The sequence below is a fragment of the Melospiza melodia genome, chromosome 8 (genome assembly GCF_035770615.1).
Source record: "Melospiza melodia melodia isolate bMelMel2 chromosome 8, bMelMel2.pri, whole genome shotgun sequence".
In the NCBI taxonomy this organism is placed as follows: Eukaryota; Metazoa; Chordata; class Aves; order Passeriformes; family Passerellidae; genus Melospiza; species Melospiza melodia.
In genome coordinates, this window is record NC_086201.1 from 25,613,850 (window position 1) to 25,640,619 (window position 26,770).

The 26,770-nt window shown below is 37.5% G+C and overlaps 1 protein-coding gene across 7 annotated transcripts in view; it reads left to right on the forward strand.

Moving 5' to 3' along the window:
* ADAM23 (ADAM metallopeptidase domain 23) overlaps positions 1–25,062 on the forward strand; it is a 66,108-nt gene extending 41,046 nt beyond the window's left edge. Inside the window, exons 19-27 of one of the 7 annotated variants that reach the window (XR_010028592.1) lie at positions 1,383–1,433; positions 1,907–1,970; positions 3,222–3,327; positions 4,723–4,842; positions 5,798–5,966; positions 7,792–7,903; positions 18,273–18,327; positions 19,962–20,042; positions 21,854–21,972. Coding sequence is in view for 6 of the 7 variants with exons in the window: in XM_063162341.1 (XP_063018411.1) it covers positions 1,383–1,433; positions 1,907–1,970; positions 3,222–3,327; positions 4,723–4,842; positions 5,798–5,966; positions 7,792–7,903; positions 21,854–22,002 (771 nt within the window). In the remaining variant the exon portion in view is untranslated. Of the gene's footprint in view, positions 1–1,382; positions 1,434–1,906; positions 1,971–3,221; positions 3,328–4,722; positions 4,843–5,797; positions 5,967–7,791; positions 7,904–11,243; positions 11,335–13,247; positions 13,277–15,996; positions 16,092–18,272; positions 18,328–19,961; positions 20,043–21,853 lie in introns of those variants that run through there. The other 6 variants (XM_063162343.1, XM_063162342.1, XM_063162345.1 and 3 more) reach the window with 6 other exon arrangements.
* The last annotated feature ends 1,708 nt before the right edge of the window (positions 25,063–26,770 follow it).

Sequence of the window (26,770 nt, forward strand, 5' to 3'; positions counted from 1 at the left end):
AGGGATGGTGATTTTCCTGTGATTTTCTGGGCAGCCTGTTCCAATGGTTGACAAGCCTTTTAGTGAAGGAGTTTTTCCTAATATCCAGCCTAAACCTCCCCAGCACAACTGAAGGCTGTTTCCTCTCATCCTGTCATTTGTTACCTGAGCAGAAGAGGCTGACTTCTATATCTCTACAATCTACTTTTAGGGAATTAGAGGGTAGTGGGTGAGAAGGTCCCCTCTGAACCTCCTCTTGTGCAGGCTAAACAACCCCAGATCCCTCAAACTGCTCCTCGTAAGACTTATATGAAGTGTGTTATGTTTTCTAAGAGTGTGCACATGTATGAGAATTTTAAAAGTTGCAGATCTTACACACTTGTCCTGAAAACATTTGGCTAATGTAAAATACAGGAATAAACAGCAACCAGAATGTTGTTTCAATTTTATTTCTTTTAAATAGTCAACATCCTGTACATTTTCCATTTTCACAGCAACTTTGATGTTTTAGGGGACATACACTCCTTTTCAATATTGAATGTTTAAATATTTATTCTATTTATATAAGAACTTCATAACTCATGCAGTCATCTACTGCATCAAGTTCTTAACCTTGAAGAAATGAGATTCAGGACAAATCACAATCTCTTTGGACATTGGCTGTAGTTATAAATGCCAATAAATTAACAATAACTTCCTTTTATTTTATCATCTGAGACGTCAACACATAGACAAGTAGCTATTACCAATATTTTATGGTAAATCTTTTGCTCTGTAGATGGAGCATTCTTTCTCAAGCTGCCCTCAGAGTGTTGGCTAACACAGTCCAGTGCAGCAGCATTCTCTTTCCAAATTTTGACAGGTCCCTTTTAGCTGAGGAAAAACCTTAAGAATGGTTTAAAGTGAGTCCTTACTTTAATAGTCTGAGGTTTCTGGACCTAGTAATTTGTTTGTATGAAAGAATTTCCAATGCCAAGAGAACATAACAATTAAGGTCATTAAGCCCCCTGAAGCTCTGTAAGCAATAGACTGGTAGGCTGTGGCCAGGTGCTCCCTCATGGTTGTAGTGGAACTGAAATGCATGGGGTGACAGTGTTGCAAACATGGCCCCAGTATTAGCTACCAAATACCCTCTTACTGAACACATTGGCTTTCATTTTGCCTCACCTCCTTAATTGCTTCTTGGGATATGCAGGAAGTTAAACTTGAACATTGTATTTCATGGCTCAAGATGTTAATTTTTTTGTTTCTGTTTGTAGCTATGAAGATTATTGCACTAATTATGTTTTCAACTTCCTTTATATATGTTGGCTGATTTTCTTAAAAACAGGAAAATTTCATATGTGATACTCTGATGTCTTATTACAGTACTCATGACAAAAAAGATTCTTAATTTTTTTCAGTGTCCACCAAATCTTCATAAACAAGATGGGTATGCCTGTGATTCTAATCAGGTATGCAGTGTTTTAAAATCCCTGTGCATCAGCAAATAGAAGTCAACACATTCTTGTTTTGTTTTGGCATTGATTTTTTTAAAATCTCGTGTTCCATATTTCTTCATAAATTTTATCCTTTAAACATCAATGTTGCTTGTGTTTAATGCACTCTATGAATTGTAATAATTTCTACTTTGAGTGAAATCCACTTGGTAGCTCTACATTTTATACATAGATATTTTATTACACTCCATGTTAATAAGTTCTTTCCAGCTATGTAAATGTATAAATCAACTGCTTAAATGTCAGTGTGTATTGGACACAAACTGGCTTTGGGAATCTGGGCCAAAATGTGTACTTCATCTACCCAAATTAATGGAATCTACATCCCAACATGCATGTGAAAGGTGGCAATGAGACATTTGTTGTGAGAGGGGAAGGAGATGAAGTTGTTCTTATTTCTCATTCCTAACATGTTGTATTTTGTTTAGGGTCGTTGCTATAATGGTGAATGCAAGACAAGAGATAATCAGTGCAAATATATCTGGGGATCTAGTAGGTTGATTTTAACTATCTTAAATGTATTTTATTTCTAGTTCATTCCTGTCTTTGCTTTGGATTTTTCATCTTTTTATTTTTTGTTCTTGTCGCTACAAGTTAATGTTTTCTGATCAGTAGAGTGAGTAGACTGCAGTGGGAAAATGGCTTGATTGCCAAGTGGAATTCTGCATCTGGGAGTGGTGTCAGTGGGAGTGATGATGTGGCTGCAGATCTCGGTAGGGCAGCAAATGCTGCTGGGGGGGGAGGGGGTTGAGGATTTTTTGGGTATAGTTCAAAACCAGTTGTTTTGGGCTTTTCTTTAAAGACAGTCACCAGTTCCATTATCCCATCCGTGGTTCATGCCAAAGCTGCTCCACCTTGCCTCTCCTTTCTATACTATCCTCCAAGTCAGGAAAATGAGTACATTGGTGTGAACTTAAATAGTGTGATGTAAGTCCAGAGGTGTTGAGTTAAACAGAATTGCAATTGCAATGGGCTTTGCTTGCAGCAGAGAGGGGCTGAATGTTCTGTGTAAGGACTTGGCGACAACTCAGCAGAGTAGAACTACCAGGACGTCCTGTGCTCTGGCATTTAGTGTGCTCTTGTGCATTTTGTCTAATCATAACTGCCACTGAGACCACTCTGTCTTATTATTTTATCTTCCTCTATATAATTGTTGGGCTTTTCCATTTTCTTTTTTTAAGATTCATTTTTAGAAAAAACAAATAAGCTCATCAGTAAATAATTATGGGTTTAAAACCTATTAGTTCAGAATTTTACTCCTAAAAATAAGTAAAAATTACATTCTGTTCAAGTTTGGTTTCCTGTGAACATCTGAAAAATAGAATAAAATCAACATTGAGTTAATGTCAGAACATATGCTTATCATAAATGTCCTATATAAAATCTTCTGAAATGCAGATCAGGAAAAATTGCAGTGAAAAACAACTAGATTAAATCTATGTGCAACTGTTATGAAGTGAACAAAATTAGACCACAGGTAAATTTCATATGCAGAATACAATGCAGACACCATGGAGGCTACTGTTAGAAGTTCAGAGCAAATTTTGAACATATCTGTAGGTATTTCAGTTTAGCCTGCTCTCCCTTTTAGTCACTGGAAAATACCATCTGTGCACATACATGTGTATTTAAATTGATGGTTTGTATTAAAAAAATTACAGAGAACGCCTGCAATAAATTATGCAAGTTTCAAAGCTGTCATGTTGCTAGTGAAAAGCATGTTTCTTTTTTCTTCATCAACAGAGTCTTCAGGATCTGACAAATTTTGTTATGAAAAGCTAAATACAGAAGGCACAACAAAAGGAAACTGTGGAAAGGATGGAGACCGATGGATTCAGTGCAGCAAACAGTAAGTTCAGTTTGGTAGAGATTATTTGTAATTTAAATAGATTGTTAATGGTTTAATATTATCTACTTTTTCATGCATGTTTCAGCAGCTTGTTTTGCCTTATTTTGAATCTCTTTTCCCTCATGAGGTTTGCATCTTGAAAAAATTGCACTCTGACAATTCTATAAGTGACTCAGCAATAAATTTGGAAATCATTCTAGATTTTCAGAAGAATGTACTGTGACTTCAGTTATTTCAGAGTAGCTGAGGGACAAGACAGCAAAAGGTCACAAGTTCATAACATAAAAACACCTCAGCCTTGGCAGGTATAAATTAGGCTACAAATACACACACTCTGTACTTGCTCTGGGACTGACACCAGATTATGCTGGGTCAACTTTGTTCCAACATTTATTTTGACCAGAGAGGACTATTAGACATTTGGATACTATAGAGAAAGGCCTGATTAATTTCCATGTGATCATTGCTGGATGAATATTTGATTAAATGTATTTTTCAAGTAAATGATCATTAGTAGATAGACTTAAATTTCTCCTGATTTACTTCTGTTTTGTAATTTTTGGTTATGTACATACAAATTTCAATTTTGAAATAACATTTTCCTTCTTTTACTATTTGATGCTTGTGTAGTGGATTTTTTAATATTATTAGTTTTCAGATAGGATCATAAAGAAAGGCATTGTTTAATTTAGATGGGGACAGTGTGTATGTTAAACCCCTCATTTCTATAAAAGCCCTCATTTCTTTGTTGGTAGAGAAATGCAGGACAATGATCTGGCTGATGGGCTATTTATGTTTTTTTCAGTTTTAACAAAGTTAGTTTCCAGCATTCATTCAGCTGCTTCTGTGACTTAGACAATCAGTATTAGTTAATATCCTTCTATTGAAGATATAAAAGATATTTAAATATATGCAGATATAAAATAACATTAAAAAAGCAGATTCTTTACAAAAACTTGGGCACACACAACTTCACACAAAAAATTGTTATGGTTCTGTTGTCCTGCAAAGGAAATAAAATGCAATGAAGATTTCAAACTTGACATTAATGTGTGGTGTGTAAGCTGCCAGAGAGAGAGAAGCATTTCAGCCTAAATTGACAAAGCTTTGTACAGTTTGGCTCCTCTTACTTGTACTGGATTGTTCTTAGAGCACAGATACATTCTGTGCTCATGTGAGCATTCCCTGGTGCATTGGAGTGAGCCATGACTTGTTTCTGCTTTCTGTCATTTAAATAAAATAATACTTTATTTCCAGGCTTGCACTCTGAAAGTCTGTCATGTGGCTTATGGTAATAAATTACTGTGATCAGCAGCACCATTGCCAGACTTTCTTTTTTGTAAGTTTACCTCATATTAATCCAGTAATATTTTGATTTTTGTTTTCATTTTCCAGTGATGTTTTCTGTGGCTTTTTGCTCTGTACTAATCTTACTAGAGTTCCACGAGTTGGTCAAGTTCAAGGAGAAATTATCCCAAATTCTTTTTATCATCAAGGACGCATAGTGGACTGCAGGTAAAAGATAATGCAGTGTTCCAACATGATTTATCTCTGTCAAACCTAATTAAATTAAGAGAGACACAAATATGAGAGTCTGAATTTTAGGTAATTGCAGCTAAATCATTATTCTGAGTGATATTTCTCTTGATTAAAAAAAATCCCCAAACCATAAAAAGTCCAATATTCCACATCTAAAGAGAGTAAAATGTGCATTATACTCCTGAATCTCTCCCTTCATCCCAATAGCGGAACTTCAGCCAGAACTGAATACTCAGCATTATGTTTTTCTGGGGGTGGAGAAAGTCTGTGATTGCCAAAGACTCATATTTTAAATAGAATTATTTGGAGTGTTAAATACTCAAAGAAACAGCTGTAGTGAAGTGAAGGCTGAGAGGGAGGAAACTGCAGAGTTGTGGCAGGGTAAGATCTTCAGTTAAAGAGCAGATAAATGAGTTTCAGTCTCCTGCACTACTGGGTCTGTGCACAATACTGGATTTGTATTTTGAAGTCATTGGCAACATTGCAGTTATTGTCACCCTAAGAGTACTGTCTTAGATGGTTGGGTCCTGAGTGAACAGTGGTTCTTAATTCTTCCATTGTTCCATTATTCCACTAGTGTTTTTATTTAAATCACATGGGAAGTTAGTTTTTTAGAGTTTTTTCTAGCAATAATATTTCACAGCACTTGGAGAAAAAGAAAAAATAAGGAAGTGGTCTGTTAGAGTCTTGAAAAATCCCCAAAGCCTAAGGTGCCCTTCTTGAGTATTTAGGTTCTAATCTGGACTTATTTTTATTTTGACAACTGGAACACTGTCATTGCTGTGGACAGACAGAAAAACTATAGAGTTTTGTTCAGTCTGTCTGAATAAAAGAAAGGTGTGGGGCTTTCAGTGTCTACACCAACATGCTTTTAATATTTTCAAAAGATTCCAGTCATAATACTAATACTGTCTTAAAACTTTTCTCCCAGTGGTGCTCATGTTCTTTTAGACGATGATACGGATTTAGGTTATGTGGAGGATGGAGCTCCATGTGGACCTCAGATGATGTGTCTGGACAAAAAGTGCCTGCCAATCCAGTCCTTGAACATAAGCAGCTGCCCCATTGGTTCCAATGGAAAAGTCTGTTCTGGTCATGGGGTGAGTCTGTACTGGGAGTGAGCAGCTCAGCTTCCCCAGCTCTCTCTGCTCTGCCTGATCCTAACACCTGGAAGTCTTCCTAAGACCTTTTAATCTGAAACTACAAATGTTGGATTCAGGGGAAGACTGCCATTTTGTGATGCATAAAAAAAATTTTAGAAAGGAAAGTTCTCAAATCGGTTGTGCAGTTATATCCAAAGAATCAGGTTTGTAAGTAGCCAGAAAGACCTTTGACATTAGTTATTGGAAGGACTTCTGTAATGTACTACCCTTATTTCAAGCTACTTGCCATCTTGAATTAAACTTTTTCCTGCACACTAACACCTTTATGAAGTTGGTCTTGTGTTCACAGATTTATAGCCCATGGCTTAAATAATTAAAATTCCAAACCATGGGTCCTCAGTAGAGAGGGAGTTCTTGAACAGTTCCAAACAGTTCTCGAACAGTTCCAAAGTGTATCATTTTACATTCAGGCACATTATGTTCTGTTATTCTACCCACAAAATTCATTTTTCTAAGGTGTTTGGTCTGTTTTGACGAACAGATCACTGTTTTAAATACCAATAAAACCTTTCACTATGGGATTCAGGGAGACAAATACTTGCCTAAAGAGCTACACTTTGTACAGAAGGGATTATTTCTTCTTGTTGTCTCTACTTGTCTCTCTGTTTCAAAATAGAGGGTTAGGTTCAAAATCAACAATAAGAATTTTAAAATTTGAAAGTAAATTACCTAGGAGATTATAAATCATCTTGGTACTTCTTGAGTGACATGAAAGGTGAGTGAACCATCTTAACCTGTTTGTTGTGGAATATTACAATTCCTAATTTTAAAAGAGTATTTCAGTTGATCAAACCTGCCATAAAATGTGTTTATCTTCAAGTTCTTAGGTAAGATTCTCCAGTGAGTGCTTCTTAAAAGCAGAGCATGATAAAAGTTGAATTAAAAAATCACATGTGTTACTTAGAATCATTTGTGGGTAGGTTGTTTCCTGGGTTTTTTTCAGATTATGTTCCAGTGTCCAAAAGCCATCAGCTGTTCGTCTAAGGATTGACCTAATTTCTAGTCCTGTAATCAAAACTTCATCCATTATGTCTGTTTCTTGTGTCATGCTCTTTTCCACAGCAACCTCTTCTAGCAGCACCATTCCATGTTCTTTTTCATATGGGAAGCTTACAGCTATTAGCTCTTACTATCGATTTGATGGTTTAGGTTTTGTCCACTGGATAGATTTTTCTGGATCTAATACTGCCCATTTTAGAGTCCCAAGTTCTTCTTTAGAGGTCATTCAGATAAATGTAAACTGAGGAAGAACTATTCCCTCTCTTTTAGAGAGATAATACAAGCATTCCTCATTGCTGCTGAGGAAAAATGCTGACAAAACGAATGAAAATATATTGACTTCGTTCTACATGGGAGCAGGCTGTAAACGAGAGGTGGGAAAGTGTAACCATGTCCTGAACCTTTCAAAGGCAAATGTTTGTATCCCTTCTGGGCTTCCAGGCTCCAAGTCCAGACAGTTGGCTGCTGAAGGTCTAACTAGTCTAGCTACATGGCTGTCATTTTTCACAGCCTGTGCAGGTGTGTGCCAGTGATGATAGAACCAGTTCTGCCTCTCCTAGCATGTCAGAGTATTAGGAGGGTTGAGGCAAACTTCCAGGTGTGTTATGACATTCCAAACACTCAGTGCAATATATACAGTATATAAATAGGTACGTTTTGCACCTTGATTTAAATGTCTAATTACATGTTAAATAAATACAATGTGACATGTTAGTAAAATGTAGTTAGAAATTAAGTGCTGTCACTTTTTTTTTTCCCCTAGGTTTGTAGTAATGAAGCCACTTGCATTTGTAATTTCTCCTGGGCTGGGACAGACTGCAGCATTGATGATCCTGTCAGGGATACTGGTGGCAAGAAGGATGAAGGACCCAAGGGTTTGTGTTTTGTTTCAGTTTTTATGTTTTTTTCATGTTTTTCTGTTGATACATGGTAGCAGCATTAGCATATAAAAAGCAAATACTATTGTACAGCTGTGTTTAGACCCAGACAGTAAAATTCTGCTTCATGTAGAGGAAGTAGATTTTTCTACTTTGAGAATTGATAAAACTTTTACTTTTCTAACTTAAATTTGGGGAAGATTTCAACAGGTAATGTTTTTTTTCCTTTGTCCCTTATTCTCTATTTTTTTAATGATCATTTTCATTGTGATTGGAATCTGACTTAGTGTAGCTCTTATTTTTTATATGATAATTGAATATTTATATTTTATTAGAGATTTTCAGTTTTCTTAGTCAACTAATTAAGAGAGCTGTGGCATGAAAAAGGGAAAAGTGGAATGTCCCTGGTAAAATCAGATTCCTTGAAATCATATTGCAGTGAAAGAAAAAAGAAATTAAGATTTTTGATAAGTTAAATTATTCTTACAATCGTTGTTGGTTGTTCTTATGTACTCAGTACATATTTCAACTACATATGAAGTACAAATACAAAGGGGAGATATTGAGGAAATAATCCAAAAAGTTTTTTCAAAGAGGAAGGAAAGTATTTGAGTTTCTCTCTGACTCCACTGCCAAAGAATATCTTTGGAGTTGTGCTGTCCAGTTTTTTTAAAAGTCTTTCCTGTAATCAGGGCACTGTTCAACATCAGACTATATTCATCCAGTCTCATGCCTTTACAAAGTCCCCAGTTCCAGGTTCTTCTGCTCCCTTTGCACGGTAGATGGAGAAAAGATAAGAGTTGTTCAAAAGGATAGTCCTGAGGAGTCGGACTCTAATTAATTACTCTGAAAGTACCAAGGTTTCAAAGAAGGACAGGATTTTGGTATGTCCCTCTGGAATGGCTCTACATCTGTCCTGTGTGCCTTTTTGTGTTACCCCTTGGCAGAATGATTCCAGTTGACCTTTGCCAAGAACTGCTTGAAGAGATCATCTTGAAACAAGTTACTGGTGTGAAGGAGGCTCTGTAGACCAGTCCAGATGTGTATAAGGAATTTTTACAGGTGCTTCCTGGACTCCCAACATTGCTCACTGTAGAGGTGCCTGGTTTGTACTCTGCCTTACAAGCCACTTTTCATTCCATTTCCTCTAAAAACCTTCCTGACAGTGGAATGCTGCTCAGAGTGTCTAAAAAAAAATTATGGAGACCAACACTGCAGAGCTGTTTAGTTCTCTGTCTGTGTGGATGAGGAGAGCAGGATTTACAGCTGTGACACTGAGAGCATATAAATTTTGCTTTGTTCATTTCCAAATCTGGTAGGTAAGAAATTATTCCCTTCTCTGTGGAAAGGTCTGTAGGAAGGGTAACACAGAAGGTACACTTATCTTTGATAAATTACTGTAAGTCAGATTGCCTCATCTAGGTCAGAATGGAGATACCTTAGTGAAAATTATTACCTCAACGTTGAAATATTCTGGGAAAAAGCCTTAAGTGGATAGTATGTGCATGGATTTCTGCCAGCAGGTACAGGCAAAGTTTAGACTGCATTTTTCAGTGGAGTCCTCTGCAAAATGGCAGACTGTGCTTTTGTTCAAGGTGGCTCAATGATCGCAAAAGATGGATTATTTTCCTTACAGTGTTACAGTAATTTACTGATGTTGAATCACCTAGAAATGAATTTAAGAGACTGAACACTGTGATCTGTCTGTGTGCTTATAGAGGAATTCCTTTGTGAGAAGATTTCAGAAGAGTAGAGCAGTAGTTTCCTTTGTTGTAATGACCCAATATATACAAGAGTAGCCTCCATTAATTTTTATCCCTTATTACTCCCTATGCCAGTTTACAAGTCTAAGTCAAGGAAACCAAAATAGTTCATTTTCCTTAACCATAAGATTGAATGAAGTGAAACACTCATGATGTGAAAATTCATCTAATAGGTTTGATCTTTTTCACACCAAAACTCCAAGCATTTTTCTTGCTGCAATTAGAACATGTAGGTAGGGAGTGTTGCTATTTATTTATGTATTGTTGTGATAATTGACAATTGACTGCTATTCTGCTGCACTTTTCAGACTTTTCCATCATCCATCAATTGCTTTTTGGCTCCATTCTCTATTTCAGGATAAAAAATTTGTGGTCCTTTATTATGTTGCTATTAATTAATGACTCTTGAATTACTCTATACTCAGCAACCTACTGTATCCTGTACTAGCAGATGTGCACAGCATTTAGCAGTTTGGGGAAGACAAAGAGTTCTTGCTGTTTCATTTTTCGTTACTGCAGAGACTTTGAGTTACTTTTAGAGTGTTAGCAGTTTTGAAATCAGTGGGACTCCATATACACATGAGATTCTTCTTTGCAATTTAATTTGCAGAATTAGGCCTTTGTTTGACTAGTGGAGTACTGTTTGTTTAATACAGAACTTATGTCTCAAGTGTGTGTGTGTGTGTGTTTGTGTGTGTGTATTTATGAAACAGGATAAAAAACCCCCACATAGTTCAAAACACACTTCACTCAGCATGGAGTCTATAAAATCTTTGTCCCTAAGTTCCCATTTGACAGGGAATTAATCTCCTTGCTTGTGGTCTATTGTGACTCCATGAATCTATCAAACTTTTAATCTCTAACCTAGGAGATGTGCAGAAATTTTTCCTGAAAAGTGTTCCCTTAAGGAACTTATAAGGATTAAAGGTAAGGCCTCAGTGTCTTGAGGGACTATCTGAACATAGCAAATTTCTAGGGTGTTACCTGAAGCATGTTTCTAGGGTAGGCTTTTGGTTTAAAAAGGTGTTACCTTTTTTAGGTCATATAGATAAACAGAGAGTCCTATTGATAAACGCAGTAACAAAGAAAAATATTACTAATTACTAAAGTAATTACTTTAAAAGTTGAGGGGTTTTATTTTTTCCTGAGGTGGAATTGTTTCCAGTTTTCATATTCTTAATTATATAATGGATACAGTAAGTTTCTGGTAATCAAAAAGAAAGTAAAAAAAGTTTTTTATTGCTAATTTATTTACATTTTGGCTGGTTTAAATAAGCAGTAGCTTGAGGATGTTCCTTTTTAGAGTCAATAATAGAATCACAAGCTGAAAGGAATTTACAGGAAAAGTTCTTATTGAAATATTTGCAAGCATTCAAAGAAAACCAAATAGAGCTCATTTCAGAACTTTTAAAGCTACACTATTTGGTAAACAAAGGTTTGTGAGGAGACTTGAATTGTTTATCCAACAGTGGATTATATTCTAAAGTATTCCTTTGAGGAATTATTTCATGTTTTCATTTCAGACATATACGTGATGATTTCCTGAAAAATTGTTCCCTTTTCCCTCCACACAGTGAGCATGGCCGCTAACAGGCTAATAGGTGCAGTGGCAGGGACCATTCTGGCCTTGGGGGTGATTTTTGGAGGCACAGGGTGGGGAATAGAGTAAGCACTTTTCTCAGTTTGAGTTCTCTGTCTGGTGCCTTGGTGTGTGAGGTAACCCTGTGCACCTGAGCCCTCTGTGTTCCCCTAGCTTTGTCCTGTGGTGATGTGTTTGCCGTGTGTTTGACTGTGTCTGTGTCATGTGGTTTGCTCATGCAGTGTTGAACCTTCTCCTGTCTGGGATAATGTGGGGCATAAAACAATAAGTTTGTGAATTTTTACATTGTCACCATAAAATTAAATGTTTAAATGTTTCCATTACACCAAATTACCAAAAAAAAGTAAAAAAGGAAAAGGAGAAGAAAAAAGGGATGTCTTGATTATTTTGCAAAATAGACTGAGTAATGTGAACTGTTTTATTACATGCAGGGCTTTTAGTCTAATGATTAAGCTAGGCAGATGAAAGCTGGTGATAGTCACACAGACAGGTAGTTTTACTGTAAAGCTTCTGAAGGTTCTGTTGCTAAGATTCTGTTGCCTCAGGATAGCACAGTGCTGGAGTGTAGTATCCATGTATAAAGAATATATATGAGCAATTTTTATTGTCTTTTCATAGTTCTAGAAAATGGTAATCCTAAGTGTTATCCCAGTACCTCAATTTTAATTTTAACAATGGCTATGGTTTATATAAATTGTGTTCATGTATATATACACACATAAAAAGGCCCATGTAAAAGCTTTTTTCATTCTGCATTCACTGTGCAAACTACAGATGACATGACTGCTATTTTACTGCTCTGAGATTTCCAACTTCTCCATGTTTCTAGTTCTATATATGACATCTGGCATGTGACAGTGGCACCTCTCTGAAGGGGACTCGTTAGCAGGACAGTCTGTGATTTCCAGTCAGGCTGAGTGCAAAGGCATTCACACACAGTTCTAGTCCAGTGGGGCAGCACTTTGTGTGTCTGACTCTGCAGCCCTAGGAGCCTGTCCAGGCATGAAACTGATCCGAGATTCTCAGAAGAGTAGAGACCTTTGCATTCTCAGGGGACAATTATTAGAAAACAAATAGAAGGAAGAAGGTAAGAGGTCATTTCCTTGAGAAAGATCATATCTGTGTTTCACTGGTAGCTTTTACAACTGTTTGCTAAAAACTGAAGACTGTGAAAGTTGTAGAGATTTGGGGGACGGAATCTGGAGCAGGAAATTTACCTGCAAGTTGAGGACCACTTGCCTTTTGCTTACATTCTGCCTTGTTCTCTTCTGTTTGTCTCTTCCCTCACCTGCTGTCTCAAGCCACTCAGCTCTGATCAGTGTCCCTGACCATTTGTTCTTGCTCCTGTATCCTTCTATACCAATGCCAGCTTTTCTTCATCTCTCCTCTGCTTTTATCACTCACTACCTGACTCATTCTTTTTGTTTCGATTCATTCTTTTTTCCTGCATCTCATCAATGTTTCTCTGTCCTCTGATTTCTTCAGATACAAAATGTGCATTCAAGGCAAGCCACTGCTATGTTTTGTTGGTTTATAGAAAGCACACAGGGAATGCAAATTCCCTCTGTGTTCCTAATGCCCTGCGTGGCTGCAGGGGAAGGTGTGAGCATCACAGCCTCGTGCCAGGACCTGTCCTTCTTCCTCCTTCCTCACCACTTCACTTGCAAATTGTAAATGCTTGTTCAAAGTGCTGAAATAACTTCAATTACTTAATGATTTATGAACTTATTTCAGGAATCATGGGGGACAAAATGGTGCAGTAGTTTCTTTTCCAGATTTCATACCATAAAATGGATTTTCATACCATAAAATGGATACTTAGCTTTGATAACTGAAACCAGAGGATTTGGCTGGCAAAACAACAGGCAAGAAAGGACATCAGATCACTAGAGTTGTTGCTACCTGCAGGACAGTCTGCAGTAAGCTTGCCTTTTCTAATACTGGCAGAGTTTCAAATGGTGTGTATTCATTCTTGTAGAATCTATTGGATGATGCTGAAGATTTTGGGGATAGTCTGAAGTCTGCTGAAGTTTCAGGTGTGTTCTGCTTTAACACCTTGAATAGGATTTGTATCACAGTCCTGAAAGTTGGCCAGGGATGGTAGGATAGCCATGCTGGGGCAGTGTCCTTGCAGGAAAAGGAGGTGTGCCAGGCAGCAATCTGCAGGAGATTCCTCCTGACAAATCTGTGTCTGCAGGTTATGGCAGTGCTGTGGTGGAAAGAACAATGTACCAAAGTGTTGCCTCTTGTGATAGTCTGGATGGAAAATGATCCCACAGTGTGGTGGTTATTAAGACCTGCCTCTTACTTCTGGTTTGTCAAGCATCTGAGTTCAGTGACAGAGAGGTTTATTGAGCTGAACCATGTGGATTTTTATTTTTCTTCATAAACGTATTTTCTTCATTTACTGGTAGCAAAATTCTGGTTTATTAATAATACAATTTATTTGGTAATGCTTAATAAAACATAAGAAGGCATAGATCCTTACAGTAAGGTATAACACATAAAAGTAATCTCATTTTAAGTACTTTTATGTGCACAGTCTGTCTTAAAATGACCATCAGTGATCCTCTTAGATCTCTGTATTTTGAAACTGGGGTTCAACAGTTAGAGTACTCCAGACTCATAAATAAGTGGTTGCTCTTCAGTCGTATTACCTATTCTAAAGGCTTGATTTTTTAAATATTTATACTTTTCTATTACCTGAGCCTAATTTTTTAGTACATTATCATCTTCTGTTTAAATTGATTGAATTATTTAATATTTATAGTAAATAAAACCAATACTGATTTTCTTTATTTAAAGAATAAACTGATGTTTGGTGATTAGATGTGCTCTTTGAAATGGATACACATCCCTGGGCATTAACAGCCAGGGAACATAGTGAGAAGAGATATGTAAAAGTGTTGATTTGGCACATCTTTATCTAATTTATGACTATGTTATTATAAATTAATCATTGCACCTCTTTTGTGAGAAGATGGCATTCTATGGCTAGGAAGAAATCTGCTTTAGAATTTTTCAAGGCTTATTTATTGTAGATTTTCAAGGCGAATTCATTACAGATAAATCACTTGCTGTGTTTTCAGTCCTTTGTTCTGTGAGATCATTTGATGAAATCCAGAGCAAACAATAGATCTCAGTCAGATATGGAAGCTCATTAGGCTGCTGTTACAAGCAGGCCTTAATTGGAACAACAATGCCTGCAGGATGGCACTTACCCTCCACCATGCTCAGGCCTGTTAATTTGAGCCAGGTGTGACTTAAGTCCAAATAAGATACATTCTTCCAAATTGTGCAGAATTACCTTTTGATTTTTGTTGTCAAATTTGCCCACTGTTTGTCTCTAAAGCTCATTAAATTGTTCTTCAGTCCAACCATTTTATTAATGTTCCTGAATACTCTCTGTGTAGCAACTGCAGGAAGCAATTTTTAAAACTTGGTTTTCTTTTAGCTAATCAGAATGTCTGGAAGCCCTGAGGTGAGAAAGTTGTAGTGGAAGCAGTAAAGTTAGGTGGCTGCAGTAAATTTTAAAACTTAGGGCAAGTGCTTATTGCAGTGTGTGGGGTTGGGCAGGAGGTTTTGTAATATCGACCTAACAGCTTAAAACTTTCAGTTGTTGCAGCTGCCCTTGCTCTTTCTTTGCTGCTCTCTGGCTGCTCCTCTTTCTCCCTTATTTTAGCTGTGTGACAGTTTTCCAAACTCAGCTCAGAACAATTAATTAGGAAAATTTCAATTGCTGTGTAGAAGTGTTGGTTTGGGAAGAGTGGGACAGGGTAAGAGCTATTTTTGAAGGCTATTCCTGAATATGTAAGTGGTTGAACAAAAAGTGCGTGATATGCTGCAGAAGAACTGTTGAGTTGTTTTCATTTTGTAATGTTTTACATCAAAGACTGCAATGGGAAGTTTTTGTATAGAGCAAATGTTACTCAAACCTCTGTCCTGTGTAAACAGAGCACTTATGGGACAATTATTAATATCTTATTTAGGTGTTCTCTTGCCCTCTTCAGAAAATTGCACGAACATATTTTGTGCTGCTTCTTTTTGTTGCTCTTTTTTCTGCTCCACCCTTCTCCACTTTGTTGTTCAGTAGCTTCTTGAGGATGATAAAGAGATGCTTTGATGTTTGGAAAGCTTAGTGGAAATAAACTTTTATTTCAACTTTCATTCCCTATTATATAATCCTTTGCTCTTGTCAAAAAATTGTATATTTAGCATTGACGTAACTGTAGGGTGTCTGGATTCTGATGAGTAAGTGGTGCCTGGATGCTCTCAGCTCAAATTAAAATATCTGCACCTTTCAGGAGCTCCATGAAAAAAGAGAGGGCTTTTTGATTTTTTCTTTCTTTCTCACTTTCTGTAGTCTTAAAACATACAGCATTCATCCTTTTCGCTGTAAGTTAAGGAATTATTCACAACTATCTTAGTGTCCTCAGCTGACTGTTCATGAAGCAGATAATGGAGTAAGTTACAATGGAATTCACTGTCTAATACTAGGATTTTATCTATGGTAGAAGTCAGCATAGCACAATACAGAGACCAACAGCTTTGTTTGTTCCTATTGTTAAAGAGAAGTAATTTAAGTTGGCCTTACTGAGACTGTGTAGAGGCATCACCTTGTGTGCTGTCCATATTCCCTGAATTGTTTGACTGCCCTTCAGATGCTTCACAAAATGTGAATGAAGTCGTTGGTTCTTATGTTGTCTTACCCTAATCCTTTATCACAGGTCCTAGTGCCACCAATCTTATAATAGGCTCCATCGCTGGTGCCATCCTGGTAGCAGCAATTGTCCTTGGGGGGACAGGATGGGGCTTTAAGTAAGCAATGCCGCATGTCTTCTCCTCGGTGGCTCTGGCATTTCTATTTCTTGCTTACATCACTCAGTTTTGAGTTCCTGCTACAAGAGTTCCAAGTTAACCCCCAGACTCTAACAGACTGCTTTGAACAAGAAATTATACATGCAGTAAACAAGCAAAGGAAATGGATTTGAAAATAGCAAATGTTATCAGGGTGCAAAGTTGAATAACAACAAAAGAATTAGGTGAATTCATGAAAATTAAATTGGCACTTAAGGAACAAAGTCTTTTTTCACCTCCTGTCCGTAGCATTGAAGCTGATTGTATTGGTTAAAAAGCCCCCAAACGATACATGTCATATTTTGAATGTAGTAGTACTTTCAAACTGCTCAGCTTTATGACAAGAAATGCCATGTAAATGGTCAGTGGTGGAAGGAGCAGAGTTGTTTTCAGGAGTGTTGATGTAGTTGACTGTGGAATAGCTGACCTAACTTGTTTGTGGTTACTTTTTTTTTTTTTTAAGGTTTTTTTTTATTGATACACAATTTAAAAAACAAATTCAGGTTTAGAGAGACCATTTTGAAATCTTCAGCTATTTCCTGAAAGATGAAAGCATTTCTCTCCCAATTCTAGTTTGATGTGTTTTGTAACTCTAAGGACTAACAGATTAGTCATTCCACTTGACTACTCTGTTAAAGCAAACAGAGAGTCTTGTACAAAGGTACTTAATTCCTACCCTTTCTGTAGTGTTCAGTCTGCCCAGATGCATGGCCTGTATTTGGTAGAAAAGTTCTCCCTTTAGAAAGGTTATAAACACTGTGACAGAGTTCTCCCAACAGATCATGGAAGAAATTCAGTGCAAATGATTTCTCCTGGCATTTAAAGTTGCTGTTTCTTTTCAATAATATGAATCAAGGTTAAGCCATGATACAACAATAAGCCATAATTCTTCAAGAAGAAGTAATAATAGTAAGTAATAGTAATAATAATAATAATTCAAAGAAAATTTTCTATGGCTTCTATTCATATTTCATGTCAAAGTTGAGAAGAAAAAATTACTCCGTAATTGATTAAGGCAGTTATCAAAGTAGAATCTAGTGATAACATCTTACCTTGTAATTCACTTTCAAAGGTCACCTGAAAATGTTCTGGTTTATACTCTTATATTTTTGAAGCTTCAGCTGGCCTTAATTAACTATGCATATAGAAGGAAAATATTTCAAAATCTCTTTCAGGCCTACTGAAAGCAGCAAATCAGGCTTTGCCCTTTCTCCTGGACAAGGCAATTTGTCCCTATTAACTTGCCTGTCACTGTTGGTGTTCTCAGACTCAGCCACATTCATTTTTCTCTCAGTGCTTGTTTGGAGGGTGCCCATGGGAATTAACCAAGCAAGATTCTGTTGGGGGAAAAAAGTCTGCTTACCCTTTTGGATGGGTTTTCTACAGTAAGAGACATTTGCCCATTACTTAGCAATTCACAGATTTTGCAGAAACAGGATACATCCCTGGATGATTGCTTTGTATTGCATAAGGTAGTTTGCTGAAAACAAAATACATGTCATGAAAATATAAAATAATTAGTCAGTTCTTCCTCTGAGTCTTTTCAAGCTGTCTTGTGCCCTGGCCATCTTTGCTCTCATCACTGCAGCCCCTGCCTCCAACAGACACAGAGCTTGAGAACTTGCACTAAAGAGAGGAGTAGGACAATCCCTCCCTGTCTAAAACATACAGGATGTAATTGATTATTTATTTTTCATGTTTCACACTTCTCAAACTGCTCCCACAAGTGATCAGCTTTGCACCCTGGTGTCATTTGTTTGCCCAAAGGAAGAAGCTTGTTCTGCCTATAGAGGATGTGCACTGGAAATGCCTCCTGGAGCTCCTGCTGTCACAGGAGCAAGATACAGCTGTTTGTTCTGTAGCAGAACCTCAAAGACACTGGCCTGGCCTAGCTCACAGCTTGAAGTGCATGTTTCTTCTGGGGGCCAGAGGGGAACAGAAGAGGCTTTTCAGCTTGTACACAAAGAGGGCTAGCACATGTAGACCCCCGATATTTGGATTCAGATAGATCTGGAGGGACAGGTGAGGATAATAAAGGGATTTTAACTTTTCCTTTTTTTAAGCAAGTGATATATTTAGTCTCTGCAACTATGAGAGAAGGTAGCTAATGCTTTACAAACTGGGAGATGTGATTTCTGTTTCACAGGTTATCAGATGTTCATATGAACATACGGTACTGTGGTGTCAAGTCCATATCAAACGTAAGCTGCAACTAAGCAAACTTTGTTCATGAACTGAGGTGGGGGGTGGGGGTTGGAGGGGAAGTGTTAAAGAAACATTGATGCAAGTTCAGAGAGAAAAAAGTAAAAACAGCTCAACAAACAAATTCTGGTTTCAAGAATGAATCCAAGGTTAATTTTAAATCAAGTTAATGTGTGGACAGAATAGGAAAGAAAATATTAACTGACAATTTTACAGAATATAGAATCTCATGAGACATTTCAGGTGGCTTAAAGGCTGTGGGTAGAAACCTTATTAAGAAGTAGATTTTACTCAGTTGAGCCTTGCATCATACTTTTAAATCTAAGTACAGCACTAAGAACTTGATTTTGGTGCAGCGAGTCTGTGCAAGCTTTTAACATGTAGTGTTTAACATAGGAAGGACATTTTTACCATTAGAGTAAGCTCAGGGGCCTACAATTTTTTCCTAGCATATATTCACTCACTTCTGCTAAGCTACTGGCAGTAATACAAGTCAATTAATGCTTTTGTTACTGACTTTAACAGCAGTTTTGGTAAGAAAACACTGCTAAGAGGTAATACTAATAAGAGAGATGTGGAAATGTACATGAAGAGCTGCTGCTTGTTATAGCAGAATACAAAAGTTACAGATAGAGAATTGATTGTAGGCACAATTCTATTTCCAGAAATTGTTCTTAGCTAAAGAGCTGCAAGGTTTTCTGTTTCTTTAATCGAAAATTCAGGGAGATACCAAAGACTTACCCAGCTGTAACAGATGCTGAGGTTGAACTGGTCTGGGCTGTTGCATTTAGACCCCAAAGGTTTCCACAAGTTAAAGCAGTGGAACACTGGTGGCAATTTCGTGAGGAAGAGGTTTTGGTCCCTTACCAGCATTTCCATCATACATGAATTGTGGACCAAAATCCAGTCATCACTGCACAAACAGCAGCTAGAATAAAATGTGAGGTATTTTCTAATTTTTTCCCCAAACTACTGGAAGAAATGAGAGGTCAGTCAGGTCAACTTATTTTAAGTTGCCTTTTTTAGTCCCTCATTTTGATAATGGGAGGAGTTTTTCTTGATAATGAGGGAGTGTTTCTTTTCTGGTTTTTTTTTTTTTTTTTGTAAACATGACCATGTTAGGCAGTGATGTGCTGTGGCATGGAGTACTTTTTTGACTAAAAATAACCTATACTTTTCTTTCTTTTCTTTTTGTTTGAGACCCTTTGGATTACAGACAGAAATGACCCTCATTATTTAAAGAGGCATTAAAACTTGAAATGCAAAGTGTTTGGTGTTCTAAGATCTTCCACATAAACCAACAAAGGACTAGGAAGCAGCATCATTCTCGGGTGTGTCCTTCCCTAGAGGACACTTCTGCCCCCTTACCATTTAACTGAAGCATAGCAGAAGGAATCTTGTACTGCTGTAACTCCAAGCTAGAACTGGTGGAAATATCCAGAACCTGGATTAGTGTTTGGTAATTCAGGCTGAAGTTGTTAAAGCAGGTCAGGTAATCAGAACAGAATTTCAGTTCCTGCAGGGTAACACCTCCCTGCTCACCTCTGAAGTGCTACAATGGCAGCTCTCGTTGAAGCTTTGCATGTGTGTACTGTTTCCTTATTGACACTGTACCTCATGTTCCCTATTTCAGGCTCTTTAGTTCTTCACATGTTTCTCTCCCTCATACAACATTGTTAGCAGAATATCCTAAGTGAAGAAAGGCAGTGGTTTGGTCAGTATCTTGTTCCTCAAAGGCTGTATTTCTGCTGAATAAAACTAGGAAAATCAGTAAATATATGGTTTGGACAGAATGCACGATGAGGTTTGTACTAGAACATTACACCAGTGAAGAACAGGTTAGAAGAGAGCAGATAAGATAAAAGCCAAAAGTTTTGTTAGATTGTTCTGGGAAGCTAGCATAGCATCTGTCCTCTTACCTCTAAGACTTTATGAAGTCCATTTCTTTAATTAAAATAAGCTCAGGTAACAATGTAATTCAGTGTCTGTTTTAAGGACTTGTCCTCTTCAAGCAAACAGTAATATGGTACTGCCCATATAGTGGAAGGACAAGTTATGTCACCTAGATTTTTCATCTGCATTGTTGATTTAAAACTACTGAGTAATTAGTTGTTTATCAGTAGTACTTGAATTCAAGGATGCTAGACAGTATTTAAAAGGAGATGGGGGAAAAGAAGCAGACATGTCCTTTTCCCATTGAAACTGGCAGGACAAGCAGATACACATCAGCCTTTAACTCACATTTAACCAAGTTCTGTAATATTCATGCTTCCTATCTGGCAGTCTTGCAAGTTGGCCTGAAAATTATTTTCCTCATCTCAAATTTACCTGTAGTTTAGAGGACAAGGAATTGAGATACTGACATAATATCAGCCTCATTCCAAAGGAGCATTATTACAGTAATCCAGGAGGTGAAAAGACTGAAAGATGAATACGGTAATCTTCTTTCAGAAACTAGCAGTTCTTAAGCACTCATCTTGCACAAATCCAATCACAGGTATCCAAGGAAAAAACCAAAATCAAGGATTCCCAAGAATTACTAGCCTCTGGAAGTCCTCTCAAAAAGAAGTTGCCTTTGCATTAGTCTCAAACCACCAGTTAAACCTTATGTATAGAATAAATATTGTAGCAGCGGTAGAAGTTAGCAGGACTGCAGAAGATTAAAAATCCAGGGGTTGGTCTGTAGCTTTAGGGAATATATGAATTCCTATTCTGTATTTTTTGCATGTTGGTTTGGTGGTGGTAGTGGTGTGTATGCCCAATGGTAAAACTAAATGCATGAGTCCCTTGCTTGATGCCCCACATAAAGCCAGATACTGGGGAGGTTGCACCCAACTTTTGTTGTTGCTTCCTAATGTCTTGCTGTGTGACATAGGACATCTACATCGCAGGAGATTGGATGTCCCCAGCTTGCTGCCACTTAACATTCAGTTCCAATCACACAACTGACAGAGCTGTCCAGTCTCCTTCGAATGCAATGTCTCAGCTGTCTTTTGCTCCTTACTAAGATTCACAACACTTATGGTCAGTAGTGTGGTAAGAGCTCACAAAGGCACACACACTTTTGTCACACTGGATTATATAAACTAAATTCTGGTGTAGCCAGAGCTGAGCACTTGCTCTGAGAACTCAAGCCTCTGCTGTCTGAAGTGTTGCCATTCCTGGCACTTGCGACTCATTCTCTTTAGGTAAAAGTGTGCATTCTTGGCCTAGTGCACACCATGTGTTACTGGGAGCTGAATAGTTGTACAAATTTAGAGCACCACTTGAAATACTACAGAAATACTTGATTTCTGTGTGCCGGCATAATCTTTAAACTGCACAAGGAAACCTGTACTTGGTGTCGTGCTGTAGGAAGCATGCGACCAAATTCCTTAAATAGTTACCCCTTGAAAAAGTTCCTGGTTCAGCTGTCAGTGTGAGCTTTTTACTTTACTATGACCTTAGCAATGGCTGTGTTCCTGTTATACCTAACTAATATCTTGCATTTTTCTCTTTCCATCTCCTTTTGATGCAACCTGGAAGAAATGTCAAAAAACGAAGGTTCGATCCAACCCAGCAAGGCCCTATCTGAAGAAATGCCATTCAAAAAGCTGCTTCTTGCACTACTGGATTTTGGGTATGATGTCCTTGCTGTAGCTACACAAGAACTAAATCAGTACAGAAGAACATGAGAACAGTAACTATAAACACAAAGTTGGGATGTTGAGATAAGTTGGAAATACTTCCTCTATTCACCTTTCTCTTGTTAACATTAACTGACAAGTGGTACAAGCAAACTGCTTCAAAAAATCAGGTGTTTTTTTTCCTTTTCTCAAATTAAGAAGGAGACACACAGACCAAGTGCAATAAGAGAACTGTTCCAAAATAATGGAGTTGCAAAAGATTCTTTCCCAGCCTGCTGGCACTCTAACTTCACTTGAGTTCGCATGACTTCCTTTTTCTTATCAAACTCCAGTGGCATGAGGAGCTGATTTTGAAAGGGTAACCTGCATGGCTCACATACAAACAACCAAGTTAGCAAGCTGACCCCAAGCAGAATCTGCAGCCCAATAAATACAAAGCACTGGGAAGCCAGTGCCAGGCTTCAACAGCTTTTCCAGCCACGCAGTGCATTCTGCAGCTGGACTTGAGGGTTCCCTGCTCCATGAGCTCACTGTCCACCTTGGACAGGAGCCTCTTGGGTATGGAAGCTAGAGAATGATGGATGGAATTCTTCCAAGAAGGAAAAAGTGTAAATATGGAAATAAGATTTTGATGTATCATTTTCACAGATTATATATAAATATATATATATGAGAGAAAAGAATTTCCATATAAAAAGGTTCTATTCTTTATGTAAATCTATTTTTGATGTTGGGTTTGGTTTTGGGTTTTTTTTTCTTCCCCTTTTTTTCTGTAGCATGTTGTACAGCAGATGTTCTGGGCTTGCTCAAAAAAGGCAGATAACAGCATGCAGATGCAGGGAGTTCTGACACCAAACAGATGTGATCTAAAGTTTGTATGCTTGAAACCAAAAACAATTAAAATGTATAAATGCATATCTATGTATTGACTATAAGTCTGAATTACTTCTTTTGGCTGTTATACAGACTTTTCCATTATATAAGTAACACACACTCAAACTAATCACAAAAGTGCCAAACTCTTTTTTTTCTTTTAAGAAAAGCTACTTTTTTTCCTGCCTAGATCCTGTAAAATGAAAACTTAAATAAGCCTTAAAATAGTCAAAAGATGTTAAAGCTTGGAATGAGCTATTATTCTCTTGCCTTCTGCCCATCCACTGGAAGCAGCTTGCAAAGGTGACTGACCTTTTTAACTCACTCCCTGTATCTCTTTGATGCATGTCACTATTCCAAGTTTAATGCAAGATTAATACTTTGACCCTTGGCTACTGATAGCCAGTTACCACCACAATATGTGCAAAATCCCAGGTAATTTCAGGTGTGCTGTCATTACTTTTAGAGACACCTTCTGCACCAACACAGATTTTTACAGAGTAGTCCTGGGCAGCAGTCCTGTGTCCCTAGGAACCACCTGGCTGCAGCTGCCTTGAGAGAGGGTTGTGAAGAGGTCTAGTTTAGGGCTTCCTTAAAGTACAGAGCTGGACAGTCTGCCTCATCCTTTTAATCTTGACTTAAATCATTTGGTAAGTGAAGTAACTGAAAATTTAATTACTGTGTCTGATAATCAGAATTAGATCCAAAATATTTTAGAAGTTGTAACTTTTGGATGTTTAGTAACAACAGAAGCCCAGTTACACTACTTCCTGCATCTTTGTTCAGAGGAAATCCATTTCCCAAGTTAGCTTTAAGAGCCAAAACAAAAAAAATGCTGCAGACATTCTCCTGTGAGTTAGAAAACCTCATTTCAGTTATTTTTCTTATTATGATAATGTTCAATTCAACAGTTTCAATATATTGGTTTTGATTCACAGTTGTTACTAAATATTTTCAATCAGCTTTAACATAATCACATTTACACTTACTACATTATAAGTTAAAGGTGCTGCACACACAGGTAGTTGACATTAATAGAAATTGTAAACCTTATTCTGAAAATTTCCTGCTTGGCTTTAAGCAGAATTAAATTAGTGACATTTCTCTGATGACAAACCAAAAATACTTGCAACTGTATTATGTTTCTCTAAAAATACTGCAATTGGGAACACAACATCTAAATTTTTTCAGATTCTGCTTCCAAAGCAAGCATAACCCACAATAGAAACACCAGTGCTATCAAAAATTATAATAAGTAACGTCAACTGGATATACATAAACTACCTGTGTAATAAACCTTGGAGAGGCATTTCACAAACAACATGGTTAGTGTGTGATGTGATGTTTTAAATCAGACCACAGTGGTCCCCAACTACTATGTATATATGTTCAGTGCTGGAGTAACTTTTTTATTTACACCAGCAGTTTCATAGCAATTAGGATTTCTTGACTGAATTTATGCTCCGGTCCTCAGCCATTGTGTGCATGGGAAGAACACACTTTCTGCCTTGGGTGCACACAACACAAGTGACAATACAGCTCAGAGTAGGTACAGGCTAAAGTGCTTCCTGTGCTGGTAGACAGTTAAAAAGCTGGATTTGATAGGTGTTGATTTTGTACATGCCCTGGCTGTGCTTTGGGAAGTGCATATCCATTTAGCAGTAACTCGTTCATCGCAAAGCGGCACCAAAAGAAGACCAGGTTGACTCTGCCTCCATTTCATCCACTCTACATTTGCTCCATTATCTACCTATTCAGCTGGACAAGAAGCTGTGGTAGCTGTATAGCTCATTCCAGCCTGCTGCACGATCTCACTGATTTGATCTGATACTCCTAAAAGAAGTCTGCCAGGCAAATTAACAGCTGTATAGGTGCATGGTCAAGAAACACATTACTCAAGGCTGGAGTCTAACCAATTTTTCTTTACTATGCAAAGATGGATATTGCACAAACAGATGAGACAAATGTCTGAGGAAATGCCATAGAATACTTGAAGTTATGTTTTAAGCCTAATCAGTCATGTTTTATATTCATTACTGCTTCCACTGTTACTCTTCCTTTTAAAAATGTTTTGTAATTATTTTTTTAAGTGCACAACTCGATGTTGTTATAAATCAAGTTTTTGTTTGAAGTTAATACTCATTCATATCCTGTTGGCTGCTAATGAATGGAAATTCAATAGTCCTTGTTCTGCATCTTAGCAAGATGAGTATTAAAAATGTCATGAACATGGAATGGAGTAGTTTTTAATTTTCAATCTTTTTTTTTCTTATTTATTCTCTCAGTTTAATTTAATTTCTGTGTTCAAAGAATCATCACCTTTGTAGTAGTGGAAATTGAATGGAGTTTTCTTTTATGAAGGATCTCAAAGTGTGTCAAATCTCACAGTGAGGCTGTGTCTGTGGGAGGAGGTTGCACGCAGCCTCTCTGCCGTGCATGGAACCAGCGCCCCTGCACCCAGGATGGGCCCAGCCTGCTTCAGTCCCAGCTGCTGGCTACACTGAGTTCAGTCACACCTGGAGGCTTTTGTTAGGGGAGGGAAGCCTTTTCCAGCTCAAAAATCTGAATTATATAATTACAGGAAGTCCAAAATAAGGCCCTTGAAGTATTCTTTAAATAATTACATCGTAACAACCAGATATTGTGGCCATCATTTTAATGGAATACTGTATGAAACTACATCTCCCTTTTCTTTTTTTGCCAGACTAACTCTAGTGAAGCCAGCCTGGGAAAATTAAATGCATGCATGTCACAGTTACCAGATAACTACTGATATTGTTTTGCTTTCTCCAGCTCCAGACAGGGAAACAAAATACACTCTGTATGAAAACATCTTTCTCATTTAGAATGATAGAGTGAGGGAACACTCTCACTAATGGATCCACTATTATACACATCTATTTCCTGTCATTTAAATATAGGATTTATCCATAAACTCAATATAAACATGCATTTTGGCTATAATTAGAATAGACAGTCATTCCTTAAAATAGGAGTTAAGTCTTTTGCAGCATATGAATAGAAAAGCAAAATACAGACAGATGCATACCTGCTTTTGATTTCACAAGAAAAAATTCTTAGAATTGTTTTTGAAAACTTTCTCAGTTCCAGCACAAACACTGAAGATTGATCCTGCTGGGGCACTTACTATCATGGACAAAACCAACACAACACCAAGCCACATTGTACAAACCCAAAAAGCCTCTTTTGTTCCAAATGTACTTCCTATAGATTCCTACCTACAAGAGCTGAAAAGTTAATGTAAGTCATCCATCAGTAATATCACAGAGACTAAGTGTCCATGGAAAGCTTAAATAAAAAAGTGCTTAAGAATTTTAATGGCAGAGATGCTCAAACCAGTATAATTGAAAGCAAAAGGTCACAAAAACATTATCTTAAAGCTGCACACACTGTAATTCAGTTCAATGATTTATTGTTCACAACTCAGCAAGCATATTCTTGTAGGTTTGTGGAATAAGTTCCTTAGTGGGAACAGCTAACATAATAGGGGACACAACTCCTAGATAAGTACAAGGACTCTACATCAGACCAGCATCACCAGCCACTAAACATGTTATTTCTGAGCAACCTCAAACTGCTGAGGGCAGTGTAATTATGAGTGCTCTAATTTGTAGAAAACCCATAATCAAGTGTCAGCTGATTTTTTCTTATTAAAATGTTCTTCTAAAAAAACCTTGGTTTTGTAATAAGTCATGGGATAGCCCTCATCTTTACCACTAGTACTGTAACAGGCCATGCTTTAGTGTGGCACTTTGTGAGCCAGTATAAGAATTCCCCCCATCAAAGCTGGTAGCTCAAAGCACGGAGGAACTTAAATGTATTTTACATGGTCCAAGTCCAGTTGTCAGACTTCATGAGCACAACACTGCACCACTGTATATCATACATTCACAGATTTCCTCAGCCATCAGTCCAGCTGCTG